The 22,163-nt window shown below is 45.0% G+C and overlaps 1 protein-coding gene across 1 annotated transcript in view; it reads right to left on the reverse strand.

The window, feature by feature from the left end:
* Nucleotides 1-22,163, reverse strand: part of nrxn1a (neurexin 1a) — a gene marked incomplete at its 3' end in the record, with an annotated part of 47,113 nt that extends 24,950 nt beyond the window's left edge. Inside the window, exons 1-6 of the mRNA XM_084002172.1 lie at nucleotides 21,302-22,163; nucleotides 16,475-16,492; nucleotides 15,742-15,771; nucleotides 4,046-4,347; nucleotides 2,932-2,955; nucleotides 924-1,085 (exon numbers count right to left, since the gene is read on the reverse strand). Of these exons, the coding sequence (XP_083858298.1) occupies nucleotides 924-1,085; nucleotides 2,932-2,955; nucleotides 4,046-4,347; nucleotides 15,742-15,771; nucleotides 16,475-16,492; nucleotides 21,302-22,034 (1,269 nt within the window). The remainder of the gene's footprint in view (nucleotides 1-923; nucleotides 1,086-2,931; nucleotides 2,956-4,045; nucleotides 4,348-15,741; nucleotides 15,772-16,474; nucleotides 16,493-21,301) is intronic.

Here is a 22,163-nt window from a genome sequence, read left to right on the forward strand (position 1 = left end):
TGTTTGTTTATGCCTCTGTGTGAGTCTGTGTGAATGAAAGGGAGAGTCAAGCAGGGTGTGTGTGTGTGTGTGTGTGTATTATAGGTGTGATGCCTTTCAGAGTGTTGTCGTGTCAGGTGGTGTGCATGCATCTGTGTGTTTATTTGTGCTTCAATATTTTTGTCTCTGTGCCTTTTTTTCGGGTGGGTGTGAATGTGCATTCCAGCTGCGCACGCACACATCTGTGTCTGCTAAGATTGTGTTGTTGTTGTTGTGTGTGTGTGTGTGTGTGTGTTATGTCATGTGAGTTTCTATTGTGCATCATTGTGGCCCATTTCAAGCACAGCGGATGGATGGAGCGTCTCTGTGGCGTAGCTAATTAGCATGTTAGTGCTTAACGCTGTATCTACTCCCTCAACGACACTCATCACTGATTCTCTCTGATGCTGGGGGGTGTGTGTGTGTGTGTGTGTGTGTGTGTGTGTGTGTGTGTGTGTGCCAAATGGAAGCATTTCTGTTTTTTTTTTTAAGAAACGTGTGTAACATGTTTGCATGATGTGTCAGAAAGGAAGGGAGGAAGTCAGAAAAGAGGATCGGCGCTTCTTAAAAACCTGAGCGTATGCAGAGGAATCTGTGCAGCACGACTGCAGGAACTTGCGATAATTAAATATTTTCCTTCGTTGTCTTTCAGTGGAATCACATTGTGAAGAAATGATCACGTGGAGATTACATCAGTAGCTTATTCAAATTAAATAGTTCTGAGCAAATTGTAGTTAATAGCCTGCCATAAAGCACTTACGCCTTATTGCAATACACTGGAAAACTAATCTTATTAATATGCTATTTTCCAACTATACTGCACAGCACTAGTACAAAGATGTCACACACACACACACACACACACACACAGACACACACACACAGGCGTCATGCATACACCCCACCTCTTTAAGACAACCCATGAAGTTATTGCTGACAGGAGAGCCGGGCAGGTCGGCGGTGCTGGGGCTCCCCCCCACGTAAAAGAAGTCGTCAGACCCCAGCATGGTGTAGTCCTCCTGGGTGTAGCCCGTGGTGGTCAGGATGCCGTCCACAGAGATGGTCACCTACACAACAAAGCACAGGGAAAGGACACGCTATATACTCACACCAAAGGCAGCGCTAAGCGCTAGCTAGGCGCTGACCAGCCAAATTAGCCCCCGTTACTCTGGTAACCAATGTGTGTGCATTGTGGTGGGGGAGAAGGCCCGATTGGTTTGGGGGGAGGGGGGGAACTGGCTAGTTGTGCTGCTGGGACTTTATTTTTTGGTGTGGATCAGTGCTAACTGTGTGGTGTGCTGTAGTGCTGCCTCTCGCTTAAGAAATATATATTTACTGCCACTCAGTCACTCTGCCAACAGTTATCATACAACCCCCTTCTACCACTTGTGCGCTCTAACTAGACTCTATGCGTTCTGCCTGCTTTTGTCTGCATCTACTTTACAGAATGCCAAACTAGATCCTGGGATTCATTGATCCCCGAAGCCTCAGGGCCACCACTGGTGACTTTTCTCTACACCTAAGCTTCAAAAGACTATGCTTGTTTTCCTCATGTCTCTGTCACAGACTCAAAACTGTTTAATGTCTAAAGTTGAAAATGCAGATTTACTTTGTGATATACTGACAACTTTCCTTAACCACCTAAAGTGACAGTAACGCTGGTTCTTCATAATTGAACCAGCCTATTCTGCCGTATAATCGCCCGTATGGGGCTTTTAGCTGACACGGGTTCCCAACCCCGTCACACATAAGTCACAGTTACTGGCATGTAATCACCCTGATATTCTACAGTACATTACTGACCATGTTCAACTGCCCATAGAGGTTGTGAGCTCTTCACTTCCCCACTAACAGTAAGTCCCCCCTCTCACTGACGGCGCTTATCATTGCCGGGCAAACTTGCCCAGCCGGCCAGGCAGGCAGGCAGGCAGGCCGGTGTTAGTAAAAGAATCTCTGCAGGCTTCGTCGTGCTTTACAGTAGGTGTTAGTACTATTTACTTGTTAGTAGTGGTTAGTTGTCGCACCGCCCGGGAGTCCCGGGTGTGCTACTTGTGTCAAGGCCAAGCTGTGTTGGGTTACTGAGGTTAGGGTTCATGATCTCAATGCTGTTAGTAGCTGCGATGATGTCATGTTGTTGTGTTGTTAGGGTGAGTTGTGATGATGGTGTTAGTTCGTTAGTTTGTGGCCCGGGGGCGGGGTTTGTTAGATCAGCAAATCTGAATGATATGACACATAACACGCACATATCGATGCACACACACACACACACACGCACGTACAGGTGTTAGGAGGGTTACGGCTCATTCCACATGTACACATACGCACACACACAATATATATATATATATTTATAACATATATATATATATATAAACATGCAGTCTGCTCCTCTCTTCATGCAACCACTGGCAAAGAGGACAGAGAAGATTAGAAAAAAAAAACTGAGGACAGGATGAATCAGAGGCACCGTGGAAAACGTGCAGTGGCAGAGTGGAGGAGGGAAAATCCAAAGAAAGGGAACTCTCTATCCAATCAGAGAGGAGGGTTTGAGGGTTTGAATCACACCATGCAGGAAGGGTTGGGGGGGGGGGGGGGGTGCTCGCCATTTGCGTGCAGGTTAGGGATGAGCCAATCAGTACACGCCTACATGTCAGTCACAGAGATGATGTGGGGGAAAAAACGGTAGAGAATAAGAGGGGGGGAAGGGAGGGGGGGATAAAAAAAAAAAGGTGGTTGGCAAGGAGGGGAGGGGGCAGGGTCTTTTTTTTTTTAAAGCGTAAAAGATTACCAACCGCATTTATCCTTTTATTGGTTTAGTTTTGAAGTCTATGATTCAAAAGGAAATAGACACGGGGCAAACCCAAATTAAGAAACAATTAGAATGATATCTACCGAACAATGGAGTTTGTTTACCATAGCGTGTCCAATGCCTGAGTGCTTTGTAGGAAAGGGGGAGAAAGGAAAGCAAAAAACTGTGAACAGAACAACTTTGGGAAGAAAAAAGGAAATCTATGAGGCCTCTGGTGAGGTATAGTAGGTTGTTTGGAGTGGTTTCGCTAGGAGAAGGGCACAGGTTAGGTTAGTAGAATGAATCATTCCATGGATGGTGGTTAGTTTCAAACGCAGGTTAGTAAAGTTAGTAGTCAAGTTAGTAGTACAAACAGGCAAACGGCAGCGGTAGGGCACAGGTGGGTTACAAGCACCTGAGTGCTAGTGAACCTGGATGTTCTCTAGTTCACCCGCTCTCTCTCTGTCTCTCACTCTCTCATTCACACACAATTGGAAAAATCACTCACCGAGAGCCGAAAGCAGTGCTGGTCTGGTGGTTAACCCACTGTAAACTAAGACCAAAACCTCAGGTATTTTCTTCCTACCACAGCATCACTGCAGGTGGACAACAGACCACTGACCGTAGCTTCTACATTGATTAGTTTCTTCCTTCGGACTAAAGCTCTTTGCTGCTGCCCACTGCCCCTGAAACATCTGCAGCAGTCACTGTGATTCATCAAATACAAACTATTTAACAGGGAATTCAAATTCATGTTGCAACCAACAATCATTTTTTTTTTCTTTAAATTTTTTGGATTAATTCATTTCTAAAATAAACAAATAATATTTAACATGTCACAAAATAGTCAAAAATGCCCATCAGTTTGCCAGAGCTCAAGTTTTTGAAATTAAAAAAATCCAAAGATATTCTATTGTTGTATAAAACATGGTAAAAGAGGAAATCCTCATCATCAAGCTGAAATTAGCAAATATTTGGCATTTTTGCTTGATAAAGGGTTCATCAAAATTACCCAATTGTTTTATCAATTAGTCTTCCATAGATTGCTTATGATTTCATCACTAATTTCGCTAATCCATACATTCATTAATCTACCATCTTTTTTTTCTTTAAATCCCACCCTAAGACGCTTTCAAGTCTTTCTCCTTCTTAGGCTTATCAATATCATAACCCCGCCTTATATCTCGTCTCCTGCTTGCTCGGGCACTCACTCCTCCACCTCCCGTTCTGTCCGGTTACCTGTCTCAGGTTGCGCGTGACCTTGACGTCGTGCCAGGCGTTGTCGTTGAACTTGCCGTTGACCGGCTCCACCAAGGCCTCGAAGGCCCCGGAGCCCAGGTTTATGACGAGTGACACGGCCCCGTTCTTCAGTGCTAGGTTGACGTAATCGGCCGACTTGCCGGTGTGCAGCATCAGGCCGTTGCGCTGCAGCGTCTTGAAGGAGAGCGTGATTTCATCGCTGCTCGACTGGATGGGGTTGGGTGACAAGTCGTAGCAGAAGTACTCGGAGCCCTTGAAGGTGGCGACGTACTCCTCGCGGGCTGAGGTGGGAAGGGAGAGGAGGGAGGACACAGAAGCATGGGCGCCATTACGCTCTTGTTGAACATTATCATAACGGTAACTACAATATCCCGAGCTACCTTGCTTCTTCCCACACCGCTCTCCACAATATGCTCAAAGATGATAAAATGGTGGGTGTTCATCAGAGCCAGCCGGGTGAAAACAAAGCTCTGTTGGGGCCTGGTTAAATTTGATTTGGATGTGCGGTACAAAACATGTTGTTCAAGATGCTGAAAATGTTGTTATTGTCAAGCAAAGCCTCACTGATGCCAGCACTTGGAAGAAATACTTCCTTCCATACCTCTAATCGTACATGGAGTGGTGTGTAAACAAGCTTTGATCACTCATGTGGGTTGGAGATTAAACAGTGTGGATGTGAAAGAGACAGTCGTGAGTCTGTAGCGTTCCAAACTCGTTATGAAACCTGCCATCCTCCCTTTTGAGAGAACAGCTGTGCTGGCAGTCTGAAGTGATGCGGTCTTGTTTGACAACATGGCTCATATCGGGATGTTTTTCGACAAAAGCCTGGGACGTGTGTGCGTGGAGGTTAGAAAATGTCCTGAGGAGGGCGAAGATGGCGGACGGCAGCCTGTAAAGCGTCGTGGCAGCCAAAAGCGGGCAGGGGTCGGCCAATTAGAATTCAGAATAACAAGCAGGCAGTCAATGGCGACTTACCTTGCACACCCTGAGTGACCCCCAAGGACACCAGACCAAGGTTTTGCAATCCATCATCCTTAAGCTCACACTCTCTTATCTACTCTCCGACTCACCCCGAAGTGCGCAGCCTTAAACGCGAGCCAGCAGAGGAACAAATATGCACACCTACACACACACACACACACATCTGCGGAAAAAAAAGATCATACTATTGTGCTGGCGTACGCGAGCAGGGGCGACATTATCTGTCTCCTTCACACCCCTCCCCTCGAAGCATCACCCTTCCTCCGCATTCGCTCCAGCGTTCTCCTCGCCACCATTCCCTATATCTCTCACACCTCCCTTTAAGCTTCACGCCACCATTTCTCTCTACGCACATCTTGTTGGCCTCTTTTCTCGTGCTCCGTGGAGCCTCTGGCATAAACTTGTAGTTCACGATAATGAGGAGAACAGAGGGGGGAATTTAACGCACACACACACACACACACACACACACACACACACAGACACACTAGGTCAGGGCTGAAGCTAGACAGACATTTGGTGAGGAACCCGCTGGAGAGAAGGGAGTGGAGGGGTCGGGGGAGATTGCGACGTAATGAATAGACTGAAGTGTAATAGGTTATTAAGGTAGTGAGAGGCAGGGAGAGAAGAGTGCCGAAATGGAATTGGCCCCACTTGAGTGAATATAACATGGGGAGAATAATGAGAAGGAAAAAAAGTGAGAATATATCACAGTTCAAAGAGTAATTGTGGGAAATTGTCTCTTCTGTTGCACGAAAAGGAAAAAAAAAACAGTGTGAGTGCCAATATATGAGTGAGAAACAACAAGTTGTATGCCAGCATGTGTGTGAGTTCCCCCTAGTGTGTGATGCCTTCCCTCCCAGCATGTTAATTAAGAGAGTGTGTGTGTGTGTGTGCCACGAAAACAGGAAAAAAAAGGAGCGTGTGTGACGTTCAAGCACGTGAATGTGTGCGGGACGAGCACAGGCTCTATGTGTGTGTGCATGAAATGTGCGACGGGGGTGTGGGTGGGTGCTGGTCTCTGTAAATATTGGTGTATTGCTGTCAGAAAAGCTATTACCAACTCAGGGCCTCGGGCTAGTCTTTACTGAGAGGAAGGAGAGCGAGGAGAAGGAGGCACACACACACACACACACACAGAAAGAACAGTCACAATCACATTGACACACACAAGCAGACACGTAGACAAATGTAGATGAGTTGGCGGAGTGAGGAGTGAGGAGGGGAGGAGGGGAGTTGTTCACAATGAGAACACACGCAGCCGTCCAGCAGCATTCTAGCGGTAATTTACAGAGGTGCCATTAGGTTTCAGTGTGGCGCTCCGCCATTCTGTTGCTAATTTACAGACATGTCATTAGACCAGACAGCAGCACATAAAGCATCTGCATCGATCTGGAAGCTCTGGCCTCCGCAACAACAACGGGCGTACGGCAACACAAATCAGGGCACCGCGAAGATGTGCACAAACACAACGGAGAGGATGCGTGTATTCGGCAAACAGACACACCTATGACACACACACACACACACACACACACACGCGGGCACGCTCTCAGGTGGGCAGGTTGGAGTGGATCCGTTGTAGCTCAGATTAATGGAGTGAGTCAGTATTAGCTCAGAGTAAACAGTGAGACAGACACTGACATACACACCACATGTCACACTTCATCCTGTGGAGAGCCGCGTCGATCAGAGCGGGCGAGCGGGGCGATGAAGGAACACAGAGAAAAGGAAAGAGAATAGAAGGAGCATGGGGAAAATATGTTTCTGTTGTTGTTTCCGTCCGATTTTCTTCGTTAAGTCTCACTATAAATGTTTGTTATTACGCTCGTTGCAAACCTCGATCTCAATGACACTACGTGATTAAATAACGTTCAGGAAAAGAGGTATTTTAAAGCTTTATTAGCCGCTGTGGTTATTTTCCTTTGTTTACGTCTTTCGCTGTTGTTTCTTAATTATTTCTTGTTATTGTTTTGTTGTTGATCGTCTGACTCTTTCTAGAAAAATATCCCTATTTTATGCAAATGAAATCCCCTGATTAAGTGAAGGGAAATCCCTGAAGCAGCCCTCTGAAATACTTCCTGCCACGAGGTTGTATGCAAGGTCTCCCCGCTGCAGTGATTAGTGGATTCATTGATTGGTAATTCAACAGGAGATTAATTGACAGCAACCTTAAGAATCAATTGATTTTTTTAAGTCATTTCTCAAGCAAAAATATAAGTCTGAAATATCTTCCTCCGTTTTTATCTCAACCTAAATTGAATTGGACAAAACAACACATCTGAAGATATAATTTGAGGTTCTGATGGGCGGGTATTTTCCAACATTTTAAAGCAATTTCAATCAAATATTCTAAACTTGTTTAAGTGATGATGTTCTTTATTTTTTTATCAGCTCTCCCTTGAAGATCTTGATCTCACTGAGACTGACATTCAATTAAGCTACTAAAGGACAGAAAAGAATGGAGGACGTGTCAGAAATAAGCAGGACAATTGTGCAAGGAAGTCGCATGGAGAAGAAAGAAAGAAATGAACACTGAGACCAAAGTGGGAACGGGCAAGAACGTAAAGATGGAGGATGATTGGCGTTAGACGTTGAAGGCTGTCATTAAACTACTACTCTAATGAATAAAGCAGCCTGTGGGGAGGCAGGAAGGAGAGAGAGAGTGAATAACTGATCTGATGGTTGCTCCTACTGGGACCAGCTGCATCTGTGCCGCCCCTCCGCCTAGCAAACACACACACACACCGCTCGGATCCCTCTGTGTGTGTGTTTGTGTGTTTGTATGCGTATGGCGAGTGTGAGCGTACGTGTGTGCCTCATATGGCTTTGTCTCATCTCATGGGTTGCCTCTTCAACATTTTACACCCTAATTTGTCATTTCCATGGCAACGCTGCGTTACAGGGGCCACAGCAAATACGAACGTGTTCGTGCATGTGTGTTTGACGGAGAGACGGAGGGAGAGAGGGAGAGGAAGAGCGATGGAGAAGGAGGGCGAGAGGGAGAGAAAGAGTGATTGAGTGAACAGTACATTATCATGGACAGCTGTACTGAATCAAAATGGCGGATGGAGGCTGGGAGCACATCAGGGGAGCCTACATTATACAGCACCTGATAGAGGGAGCAGGGTGGAAAAGATGCAGGGTGGAGAGAAAGGAGGAGGGTGCATAAGGGGGGGAATTTGACAGAAGAAGGGAGGAAAAAAAAGAGGAGATGGAGGGACTGAGATGGGTGACACAAAATGGAAGAGAAAGAGGTAGAGGGGTTAGAAGGAGAGACAAGGAAAGGGAGTGGCAGAGAGCGAGGGATGGACGGCTAGAGAGAGGGAAAGACAGAAAAATGCTGGTGTATCTAAATCGTAGTGTAGCAAGCCTCAATCATGGCCGCCCTGTCATTCTGGAGATAGCACACTGCAATTCCCCTGCACCTCGTTTTTAGCCCACCATGCAGTTCTGCTATCAGCTCCTCTCAGACTGTCCACACACACACAGCACAAACTCAAACATCCCGCATGAAGGCTTCCCTCCTTAATAACAGACAGGTGGATTAACGATGCACTCGTACAGTATACAGATAGATGACCGATGTTTGAATGTATGCAAATGCATGCTAACGTATGCACACGGCCCCTGCATTAAGTTAAAGTGTGAAAACACCGTTCAGCCAAGTTCACTAAAGGCTACGACATGCCGTTTCCAATCTCTATTCGGTGATATACAGCATCTGGCGTTGAAACCGATTGGGCTATCACATCACAGCCAAGGGAGCAATACTGTAGAGGAGGATATTACTGTCAGGACACAAGTGACAGATTGGCTGTCTGCAACGCTGAGCTCTTATTCCTTGTTTGGTTGTTGTTGTTAAAGTGAAGGAATTCACTTCCAGCGCGAGATTTACGGTTTAAACGCACATTCTTATCATCTAATAACCCGCAGGTCTTTTTTGGTTGGTTAATTGATTAATTGTTCTGTCTTTTAAATGGTAAGCATGTCTGTCACAATTTCCTAAATCACAAGGGAACGTCAACAAATGTCTTAAGATGAACATTCGTCATATACGTACAGGTACATGCATGACATTTGACCCCTGCTTTTATTCCACACTCAGCATTCAGGAGTGGTACAGTTGGCTATTATTCAATCAGATATTCAATATTCAATTCTCACTTTTGAGATGCTGGAACCATCTCGTTTGGTTCATCTTTGCTTGAAAAATGACTAATAATTGATTTGATTATTAAGGAAATTGTTCATTTTCAGCTTCAACTAAAATGATATCATCATAAAATAGTGAGAGGAGTCCGGTGATGTCACCAAAACCCAAATATATTCAATTAACGATATTGCATTTTGCTTGGTAAATAGAAAAATGTATTAAAGTCAAAACCGTTTTTTGACCAGATACGGCCTTAACTAAGTACATTTCCTTGAATCCCATAGAACATAACTTAATTACGCCTTATATTGTTAATGCCTTTGAATTCAATTTGACGGAAAAAACATTGAACAGCCCACTTCCTGCCATTATGTTCAATCTTTTATTTCTTGTCCCTTTTTTGTTTCTTTTATCTCTGCTCATCTCCCTCTCCATCTGTAGCTTGAATTTGGCTTTCTCTCTGGTACCCAGGGAAACCGGCTTGTTTCCATGACAATGTCTGCAGGCAGAGCAGTGTATTTGTCTTAAGCTGGATAAGATCAGAGTCAGTTTCATCCATGTTAGACACACCCACACACACACACACACACACACACACACACATGCACAGAGAAGACTACAGAGCTCCGACGACTGGGAAAATATGCGTCTTTGCATGTAGGCAGTTAAATACACCTACGCAAACATAACAATGCTCAGATTTGCATGCATGTAAATCCACACACGCAACCGCACTGTCACACAAACACACAAACACCTAATGAAACCGCTTACAGCAGGTTGTCAACCAATAACAAGTACACAAGGACCTCTCTTCATAAAGGTAATATAATGGGTTTTTAATGAATGCTGTGGCTATTTCAGTTGCCGTAGTTATTCCAGACAAGCGCCACAATTAAATGTGTGTGTGTGTGTAGTTAAGTCCATGTACTTGTTCTTGTTTTTGGCAAACAGCGAAGGAATGAACTTCAAATGCCAGATGGGGTACTGGAGTGAATCGCCAATTGGGCCACTACTCTCAGACACAATGGAAAGTGCTAGAACAGGTAGCAGACAATTGGAGCAGCGACTTGCCTGTTTCTTTCTTTCTGAAATCTGTGTGTGTGTGTGTGTGTGTGTGTGTGTGTGTGTGTGTGTGTGTGTGTGTTTGTGTGTGTGAGCGTGAGGTATCTGCATCAGTCATGAATACCATCCTGGCCGATGCGAGACTGTGTCAAGTCGGGGAGCCCAAGGAGAGATGCAGCACCCCTGCTGAGGAACGCTGCAGTCTTATCTCCCTTCCTGTCTCCCTCTGCGTCTCCGACCTTCTCTTTCCACCGCTCCTCTCCCACTTTCCGAACGCGCTCCTATCTTTCCTCACCATCGCGTCTCTACACTCCTTCACCCTATCCCGCCCTCCCTCCCTCCCTCCTTCACACACTTTGCAGCCAGCCCTCCGCTCTATCTTTTCCCTTCATCCTCTGTAAATAGGGAGTCCGTTTGATGTCTTTATTTTTAGGCGATTACTGGGTGCATCAGCTTTCTGTGTTTCCTATTAGCGTTGCGGTGACTGCGCGAATATGTTAATGCCTACTTGCTAACAGGATGGTAATTGCATACAATTACCAGGAAACGTATACATTTTCTAGTGGGATTTCTTCACATTTCCCATGGTGAGTTCTTTAACTGTGCATCGCCCCGTTAATGTGGGGGTAGAGCTCCGTATGAGGTGCCGCGACTTCCATTACAAGAGCTGCATGGGTGTTAAGCATTAATGAGTGTTGTAGTTCAGAACTGTAATGGGTGCTAGCAGCAGAGAGCAGAGGCAAAATTAGTCCTATTAGTGGAAAGACTATATCTAGAAAAATTGTGCATTTTGCAGTAAAACTTTGTTGCAATTGCTTTATCGCTGCTGATGGCTAGAGGGGGCACAACTTAGTTTTAACAGTTTTTTTTTCTTTTTGTATTCACAGCTCAAGACGTGGCCATCGGGAGCCAAATCCATGCCAGTCGGTCGGGCAGGCAGCCAATCACCAGACACTTGCCTCTTAACACCAAGCGGCACACTCTCTCACCTCGGGTTGAGTGCTGCTCACTTGCCCATCTTGCTAAATTCTGTGAGCATTACAACTATCATTACAAATATCTGTTGTTGCCAAATAAACAGTGTATTAACCTCGAGTCTTGGATGGGTTTCCAGGTTTAACTGGTGTAGAATTTGTTCAAGTAACATTGACAGTTGATTCACTATATCTAAAGGTATAAACAGAAGGAATCTTCCTTCATAGCTTTTTATGAGAAATAGAGAATCAATTGAAAAAAAAAATGTGATTAACTGATTTATCGCTTAGTCTATAAAATGCCAGAATATAAAAAATATCAGAGCTCAATGTGATTTATTCAAATTAGCAACAATGGAGTACTGTGTCTACTGTATTAGAATCACAGTGGTTGATCAATTATTCAATCAATAGTAAATTAATCAGCAATTATTATCCAACAAACAACACATGCTAGATGTATATGCTATACATGGAATATATATGCTTGTATTTGATGCTTTACTTTTTCATTCATGATAGTAAATTGAATATTAGTTTTTTTAATTATTGGACGGACAAACACAATATTTAATATACAAAATAATGAATTGATCGACTGAGAAAATAATCAGCAAATTGATCGATTATGAAAACAATCATTAGCTGCAGCCCTAAATTATATACAAATATTTCAAAAGCTTGGAATAATATTTGCTGATGAAAACTTCTTGGTTCATCATTTCTCAAAAACTAGCACTTAACACTGCAAGCCACACCTGAGACATAAGTTGAGAAATTCTATGCTAATTAAATATTATTTCTGTTATAAATCATTTCTAATTAGGTTCCAGTGCCTGTATTTTGGTGAAGAATAATCAGTCCTAGTGTGATTTATTATTAGGGCTGTCGGGACGATGAGTAAGAGGTAGGAGACATGCTGTACTTTGCTGGTACTGACTGGTTCCTCTTGTCTTGGCGTCTGCTACCACTCCCAACCCCACATATGGTGGAGTCAGCACGCAGCCAGTCCTCTGCGTGTGTGTGAGTGTGTGCGTTGTTGTGACAAAAGCAGAGAATGGGAGCGAGGTGGAGGGACAAAGAAGAGAAATTAATTTAAAGAGTGCGACACCGAACGTGTGTGTGTGTGGTTTTTTTTTTAACCATAAGACAATGTGTTAAAATGAGCCGCTTCGATTGCCGACGCTTTATGAGTCAGAAGTGATGACTCACAATCCACCTCCCTATACACTCATGAGCTCACACAAGACACACACACACACACACACACACACACACACACACACACACACACACACACACACACACACACACACACACACACACGGACACACACCGCGTTCTCTTTCCTGCCTTCATCCACTGACCGTGAAGAATATGTGCAGGCAGCCTTACTCATGCATATTTACACTGAACACACACTCACTCACCTACTCAGCGGGCACTCTCTAAAGGTTATTGTGGGTGTGTGTGTGTGTGTGTGTGTGTGTCTGTTTGTGTGCTCGTTCACGCAAGTGCGTGTGCAAAGGTCACTTCAAGCGAGGCTGACCACTTGTCTATGCCGCGCACAGATTGTGTGATTGATATCTCGAACACTTGGACATGCAGACAAACAACTGTAATTAACCGGATAACCTGCCTCAAGGCAAAATAATAATAAAAAATATATATATATATATATAATGAATGAGCATCGCTGCCAATTACGTCTAAGAGCAGCTCCTCAATCCTATTCAAAATCTACAATCGCTCATAAGCCCAGGACCCTTCACGGTCTATTCTTGGCCAGACAGAGAGAAGAGAAAAGGGCAAAATCTGCTACTTGGCTTTAAGCACATTTTCCATCCAGATTATTGCTGCTCAATACTTTTCAAAAAAAAAAAAATCCATTTCCCCCTCTTCCTTTGGCTGCTCAGTCCTTATGAAAATCCAATTTGGCTCCCTCTTTTCTTTCTTCCCTCCACAATTCGTGCATTTTCACCCACTCAAAGTGATTAGTGATCTGTGGCTATCGTTTGCAGGGAGAATGATAGCTGTGTTTTATGAAAGAGGGTAGAGGTCCAGTGCTTCCCATCTGGGCTGATGTGCGTTGCAGAATGACTGGGCTGGGAGGGCAGACAGGAGCACCGCTGTCCCTTTGCAGATACAGGCGGTTGCTCTACATCACAGAAGAGAAGACGACTCACTTTATCTCTCTCTCGCTTCTTCTTTCCCTCTCTACTCGCTCTATCATTCATTCCTTCAGCTCTTCTCTCACAGGCAGTCTCTTTTTCTCTATTTCTCCAGCACACACACACACACAAGCAGACACACACATGCTATATATCTTTTTAAGGCACCCCCTCCCCACATCCAATCCGCCCCCTCAAAGAAACTCATTTCAGCTTTGCGGGCTCCTCAAAAAGCCTCTTTACGCTGAGCTAACCTAAGCTAGGCTTCGTCTGCACCATTTGACAGCCTTTACTCCTCAGTATGCAGAGCAAAAACACACTCGCACAAACACACACACACCGTTCTTGAAAGAGACTTCAAAAAGGGTTTTTTTTTTTTTAAATGAAAGAAGAAAATTCAGCCACAGTTGTACATTCAAGTCTATCACAATCCAAACATCCGTAATAGTGAGGGCATCCACTGTACACAAATGCGCCCGGATACATTGTGTAATAATGCTGGAAACATATGTTAATACATGTCAGTCCTTGAGTGGGTGATTTAAAATGCTGAGCGTAAGCCAGATGAAGCAATTACATTTTCACTGCCACCTGGATGATTCATGCCAGACATTTTAAGGCAGAGACTCCAGCATCGGGAGCTTACTTAGCAATCAAAATATAATAAAAAATTGCAATAAAAATTGCTCTGATAGAAATGCACTTGTCAGAATAGAAGTGTCTCAGTGTGGTTAGGTGGATGCCGACATAATTTGTGCTCTATCCGAGATATTTCTATCCACCTGCTCGGGTGAACATTTTCATTTAACGGCACATTTCTGTGAACACACTCTGTCACAATGGTTACAGCCGCCATCATGTCCTCTCTCATCCAATCAAAGAGCACAATAGGCGTAGATCAGCCTGTCACGGTCAGGCCCGTCTTTATGTGGGTCAATCAGTGTATTCATCAGCGTCATGCAGAGCCGGCCGATCCAGTGGCACCTACCTTTCAGATTTTCAAAAGCACCGCGGGGTCAGAGCGCCGATTCATTCTCAAGCACGCTCGCACACACACACACACACACACACATGCGTCAACAGCTTACCTTGCCAAAAATGAAACATTCCAGCGTAATGGCAACCCGAAAATGAGGACTTGAAGCTGAATGGCTCTAAAGATCTGCATATGAGATCCTGTCGACACATTGAACTTCAAAACCACCCAGAAGAGCCTATTAGTTATACACATAAAAACAAAAATCAGGGGAGGGGGGGGTACCTCTGAGTTTTCCTAAATTCACAGAGGGTTGTTGTCCCAAACAGTGATAAAGAGCAGAAACAAAGAAGGGGGGAAAAAAAGAGAGAAAGAGGGCAAGAAGAGAGAGGTGGCATTGTGAGTTTTGTTCATCAGTGAACAATGTTCAAAAGGCAGAACAGTGGCACTTGTTTTCGGGGCTGTGATCAAAAACATGGGACAACTTGGGGATTGTGGTATAACAGCATTGCTTTCACAGACAGGAACATCTGCTCACAATCACATGTGCTCGCCGATGTATGAGCAGGAGGCCATGTGAGGAGCAGCGACAGCGGAGCGAGGCATGCTGGAAGCCGATAGAAAAAGCCATGGATGAATGTGGGAGTGTTCCTGTGAAAACTGCCACAGTCATTGATTCAAACCCCTGATGTAAAAGCACACATGCACACACATGTATGCATCATGCACACACACACACGCACACGCGCACAAAAATGCTCCCATCCTCTCAATCAAACTCTTACAAACGGATGAGAGAAAATGAAATGAGGTGGAAGAGTAAAGACCAATTCAAACCATTCATGGAGTCAGTCGGTCAGTCGGCCCTTTGCTCCATTTCCATGACCTGGAGCTCTGCCAAGTCTAACCCAGCCAAGCACTGTCAAGCCGCAGCCCTCTACAACATCCCATTACACCCCCCCCTTCCACACCAGCAGCCACGATTCTACTATATATCCCAGCAGAAGTTGCTCTCAGGCTCATCATCACTCTCTTCACAAATCAAATGAAGAATTTATCTTTAAGGCCCCTTTTAATTTATGACTATATAATTGCTTCACTTCAAATGCCCAACTCATCCATTTGAGTTTAAATTAAAAATTTCTTGACGAGACCGTTTTACCGTTTCTCAATTGCGGGGGGGAAAAAACAACAACTGACCTTCGTTCAGTGCCTAGAGAGACAACTTCCTCCCGCGCCAGGTGGTGATGAAGTGGGGGAGGGATACGGGGAGTTGTGAGTGTGGGGGTGAGGAGGTAGGGGGTGATGGTATAGCAGAGGACAACAGGAAGTGAGGTAAGAGGAGGCCATACCTTGGTCGCCAATCATCAGGTGTGCCAGACCTTAAAAGAAGACAAGAGCACAGTCAGCACAGGAAAGGATCATGGGGTGTGAAGTGTGTGTGTGTGTGTGTATGCATATGTGTCTTTTTCATACATGAGTGTGTTAATGACATGCTGCTGAGGGCTACAGTTGCCTAGGTAAAAGCGTGTGAGCAATATGTGTGTGTACGAGTCCTCTCCTCTCATTATTCAAAATGTTTAAAAAGAACTTGCTTACTCATCCTAGGATGCGATCCTACGCACAAACGGGTTATGCACGCCGACGTTTGCACACACCCAGAACGGTGTTGGTGCGTGCCTACAGTATGTCGCTGTAACCTTGAGGCTAGAGCCACCTTCAGATGATTGCACACGGGATGTGGAACTTACCGGATGTCAGCAACCCAAACCCTTCACACATCCACACGGACCCACATACATGTACGCTGTCTACCTTGATCCGTGTTTCCAAAAATAGAGGATGGAATGAGAACGTGAAGGCCGGAAAGACGGACAAAACTGACATGAAAAAGATCGAAAAATTAACAAATGATGATGGTGATGATAGAGTTAAAGAAATGCGAAATTTATCTAAGGACTTGGGTAAGAGGGAGTCAAATAGATGAGCAAAGAGAGAGGTGTTGAAACGTAAATATAGACAGACATCGAAGGAACGGAGAGAGAGAGACAGGTAGAAAGACACATAGAGAGAAGTGCGACCTACCTGGAGTGTAGCTGTGCTCTGGAAAGGTGTCGCGGCCGGGCGAGGAGAGAGAGAGACAGACATTCATTAACATGCATGCTTAGCCCTCGGGTTACCATGGCTACTTACTGTACATGCACACCTGTCCAGGGTTACCGTGGTAACATACATGCAAAGTCCACGCAAACGTCACGATGGGTACCATGCTGCACTGGTAGCCAAAACTGAGGTTTGTCTGCACATATGTGTATATATATCTATATGTAGATAGATATACACACACACACACACACACGGCCACATTAAAAAAAAATGCAGTCGCTCTGTTTGACTGAACGTAACGCGCTTACACACACACGTACATACACACGCACTTGTAGATACAGAGGGTGGAGGGGGGTGTTGGTGAAAATATACTTTCCTACCTGCAGGTTTGGATTCGAGAGCCGTTTACCCCAGAACTTACCTTGCAGCCGCTTTCTCTCCCCAGAGCCCCCCGACATATAGCATGCAACACACACACTCTCACACACACACACACATCCAATCTCACAAGCTCTTGGTCACACTCTCCGTCTTTCACACATACAGAGGCAGACGTATACTAACATTGAATATGGCAGTAATAATGATGTGAAAAATATCAAATATGTCGGGATGGATTAGCAGTGCGGGAAGACGAGGGACATGCATGGTTTAATACTGGAACAGAGTGTGTGTGTGTGTTTTGTTTGCATGTGAAAGCGTATGTGTGTGTGTGTGTGTATGTGTGTGTATTCTGAGATGTGTGCTCATCTGCGTTTTTTCCTTGCCTCTGCCCTTGTGCTAGTAGCATGACAGAAACAGGTGGAGCCATTAGCATGCTAACAGCAATTTGCCCTCAAGGACAATGCAAGCCAGGCCAGCCTAACAAGCCAGGTTCATTCTGCCTTCACTGGAGGGCAGAATGGCTGAGACAGTAATTACATTTACGCATGGCCCTGCTCAAACTCTCTACATTTTAAATATATTTTCTCCGAATATGACATATTGTTGTGCTTTAGAAACAAAACCCTTTCCTCATACTGGTAAGCAAGATGTAATATACTGTCTTTCAGGGTAGAAAAGAAATGCTTACAGTTTAAACTAATATTACTTTGCAGCTTGTCACAAATCTGCAAAACAATATGAGTGCGAATAAAAGTGGAGCCTTGAAGCCTTATTGTGTAGTTGTAAATGTGCACGGAAACCAGAACTGCCACCGTCAAAATGCTGATTTTTGGGTTCAAAAACGGTCCTAAGGATTCATTTTTCCTTTAGCAGAGCATTCCATATTAAAGATTCATAACAGACTTTTTTTTCTAATTTTCTGAGGGTTATAATTTCATCTCAAAGCTTTATTGTGCAGCTTCAGTGAGGTTGCTGGGTTCAAAATAACACAATCGTTCCAAGGTGCCATATAAGAGATTTACTGATTCCGCCTGACTCCGACAAAAACAACTACACGGCACTCATAAAGGGTGCTCATTTCCAAAGAGACAACTGTGGTTCCGCCTTATAAAATCAATTCAATCACAAAACCATGACGTTAGCACGGTGTTTTTCTTAATTCAGAGAGGGTTTCTGAACTGAGCTTTTATTGTGCGTTCCCTTTGCCGTCCACTTCATCTCTCTCAGATACAACCATTCCATTCTCTTCTCCAGAGAGCCTTAGAAGAGAGATTTCTTTTGACACACTATAAGTTGGTATGAGTTACTCACGGGTAGTGTAGTGGTAGTATTGATGCATGGGTATATAAGCCCTGGATCCCATGGCTGGAGAGAGCCAGCAACTTGTCAAACTGAACACAGCACTCCAAAAAAACTGTCCACAAAGTGCATCATGTGCATGATTCTCCTCTCTGTCTCTCCCTCTCGACTTCCACGATTCAGAGAGGTCTGAGATTAGAAACAGAAATAACCTTTAGATGTTGATGGACTCTGTTGTCCGTGTTTTTTTTTTTACAGCTGTATATTTCTGTCTGAAAAGCTGCTGGTTTACTGGAATAGCTGCGTCCTCTCCAAATCACTTTCCTGAGCTGACCGTGAATTACCGTTACCAGTGAGTAACCGCAGAAAAGCCATAAAGTAACCTTTATAAAACCAGCCATTAAGCTACTCTCAATCTCCATCACCATTCATCACACTCCAAACCCTGCAGCCATTTCTGCTCTGAAAGGTGAATCTGAGAAGTCAATGCAAAAATATGAACAGGATAAATTCCGGTAAAGCCTTGTGATTTCACACGATAGCACCTGAGAACAGACACCCGTCCAAGCAGACCTCCTAACTATTGCCAAGAGAAAAAACAAATATTATAGCACTTGTTCTTGGAATATACAACCGCCCCTTACTAGGGTACAGCAGCCTCTTGTTGAGCGACAAAGTGCCGGTCCAAAAACAGGTACTGGATTGTGTCTAGTGCGTTTATTTAAAATGTCTGCACATCCCATTTAGTCTGTAGAGCTACACTGCGGGTAGGTATCTCCGTGGTGATGTGACTAATAGTGGTGCTGGAGCCTGCACACTGTGTGAATGTGTTTCTCCATGTGTTTGCATGTGTGTGTGTCATGTGTTTTTGTGCAGGTACAGCTTGTTTGCATGTCAGTTCTGTCGGCGTCTATCAACGTGCCGTAACCAGCGGAGAAAAACAGCAGACTGGATTAGGCTGGCTTGGATCACATGTGTTTGCATGTATCTGCAGAGAGCTGATCATAGCTTAAGCTGTCACTTCATGAATGTATAGAAACACACCTCGCTTATAAAACGTTTATTAAAATGGCCAAAACTGTCAGTCGTGGGACAAGGCGAGGTCTTTAAATTGCCATTTTCGGAAAGTTATTTTAGCAGGGTAAAAAAAATCTATGTACGTAACTTTAATATACGGCTGCAATAATTCATTTCATGATCTGTAAATTGGTGAAAAAACAGCCTAAAGTGACGTCTTGTGAGTTTACTATCATATATATGATGAAAAAAAGCATCAAATTTACACATTTCAGATGCTGGAAAGAGCAAATGTTGGCATTTTTGCTCGAAAAATGATAAATATATATTTCTCTCGAGCAGCTTATCGACTTATTGACTAATTGAAGACTTGAAGCTCTACTGAAATCATTAATTATTTCTCTGTCAATCGACACAACGCACCAGCTACCTTCCCCACTCGCTTGGCAAATTAAGATCGGTGTGGTCAAGACAAGTCATTATCGCCTTTAGGATGCCTGGGATTCAAACACACACACACACAAACACACATAAACACACACACCACCACCACCACAAACATGTAAATATACAGTATATTTGTGCGGTGGACAGGATGCCTGAAGTAACTAGGAGCTGAAGCCGCTGTAGGCGAGCTGAGGAATGGGGGGTAGGGAGGGAAGGATGGAAGAGCAAGGACGGAGAAACACTCCTGGCATGAGGTCTCCCAATTAGTCCTGTCTCCATGGTAACCTAGGCAATCCCACTGCCCACTTAATGCTATAGCGTGATCCGGCTGTTGGCTAAAGGGGAGCGTGATGCCGACAGTTGGGTGTAAGGTCAGGTCGGTGACAAACGGTGGCACGGCAAGGACACTCGTCCAATTTTTTTTTTGTCATTAAAAATATAAATCACTGATAGCAAAGTTGAAAGGTATCGTTGGTGTCGAATAGAAAAAGAAAAAAAACCCATAAAAGGAGTTGAGAAGCGCTTATTGATTTAGAATGCAGATTTGCTCTTGAATGAACTGAAGCAAATCTGATGACACACACAACTAAGCTGGGGGGGGGCGGAATGAAAGCGGTTGCAATACCGGCTATAACAAGGTAGCCGAGTTCATTAAGCAGCTGCTTCGTTTTTGTAATGGCCATCATTACAGTGCCCTGTATATTGGCACTTGTATTGACCAAAGGCTTGTTTGAAGGTATTAACGGAAGGATGTTGTGGAAGAGCAGAGATATGAAATCATTTGTGAATCTCTTTTGTTTCGCCTCTTCCTCGTGAAATGTTATTCTTATATATCAGGCAGTTTATTGTCACAGTGCTTCATAGTTATATAGTTCTACTGACAGGGCACTATTTCCTCTTTTATAATGCACAAGAACACATATTACACACGCTCACACGTTACACAAATGGAGTCGCTTAACAGGGTGCAAGCTGTTCAAATAAATGGCAGGCGATAGACTGTACACACTTCATTTCACCACCTTTATGTATTGTACCTGTGAAGGCCATTTGGAATCAATGCACATCCATTAACGCAGGCAGCCAGGTGTCTTTCCGTGTAACAACTCCGGATTTCCAACCTCTTAGCCTAGTTCCAATTCAAGTCTCTCAACACGAGCCAACAACCACATCCATACTGGATCTATATGGTTACTGTGTTTTGACAAACACACCAATTGAGTCTCATCAATGCTTTAAAAAACTGCCGGCCAGGTTTCCTGTGAGCTCCAGGAATTAAATCTCTTTCCAGCTTCTCAAGCTCTCACATCCAGCCTCACTAAAACGACTGCACTTCTCGTGAAGGCGGGGTTCTGCTTCCTGAGTGCTGGAGGTACATACTTAATTGGGAAGTCATTGGCAGCCATAAAAAAAAATCAATATTAAACAATCAGTATGCATGTCTTGCACTGTTTCTGAATGCTGGTCCATACGCACGATTTGAAGGCAGCTGTGAAGGTGTGAATGAAAAATAGATGTGTACGCTGAAGGTTTGGAGTTGGTGGTAATTTGGAGATATGGATCCACGAATATAACTTTATGTGCATATTCAGGTGCGTGTGTGTGCGTGTAAAGGATGAGATGTTTATGATGGGTCAGTATGGTTCTGGGCCTTACCTTCGCTGCAGTCGTTGCCTTGGTAACCGGTATCAGAGCAATCGCAGACGGCCTGGCCGTTGACCACGCTGCACACCCCTCCGTTCTGGCACTGCTGATCCGGCCCACAGCCAGCTGTTACCGTGACGCCCTCCGAGCTCTCCAACGTCGCCAGCGTGCCGTTGACGCTCACCGCCGTGATCCAGCCACGGAAGGCGGGGTGTTCCCTAACCGAAGGGGATGTGAGGCGCAGGGGCGAGGAGTGGAGCTCTGGCGTCACCCCGCCCATGTACGTGTGGCTGAATACTGTCATGTCTCTTCTCTTGCTCTTCACTTCCGCCCATCCCTCCAGCCGCCCGTCCACCTCCAACGAGGTGTTCCTCCAGTCCCGTTTGACGCGCACCGCGTGCCAGTGCCCGTCGCTGACCGCCACGCCCGACTGCAGCTCTGCCGGCTCAGCGCAGAAGATGGAGAAGCGCAGGCGGAGGTGGCCGTGGAGAAGCAGCAGCTCCAGGAAGTCGCAGAAGCCCTCGTCGTCCAGGTAGAGCAGCAGGCCCTCCTGGCTGTGAGTCCGCAGGCTGAAGCTCAGCACGCTCTCGCAGCAGGCGTTCCACACCGGGAACCGCCCCCACTGGCTGGACACACCCCCAAACTCCAGGACCTCCCCTTGGGCATTGCCCCCCACGCTGCACAGGCACAGTCCCAGGAAGAGCAGGGGGGCTGCCGCCCAAACACACACCGCCATCACACTCATGCACACACTCGCTCTCTCACACTCACACACACTGGAGGAGACAGAGGCTAGAGCTGGGGTGTTCCCTCTAGCCTACAGCTCATGGTGACAACTGTAGGGCCACGTTGGAGAACACTTTCTGCGAGTCTC

This window comes from Eutrigla gurnardus (genome assembly GCF_963514095.1).
Source record: "Eutrigla gurnardus genome assembly, chromosome: 22".
NCBI classification, from domain to species: domain Eukaryota; kingdom Metazoa; phylum Chordata; class Actinopteri; order Perciformes; family Triglidae; genus Eutrigla; species Eutrigla gurnardus.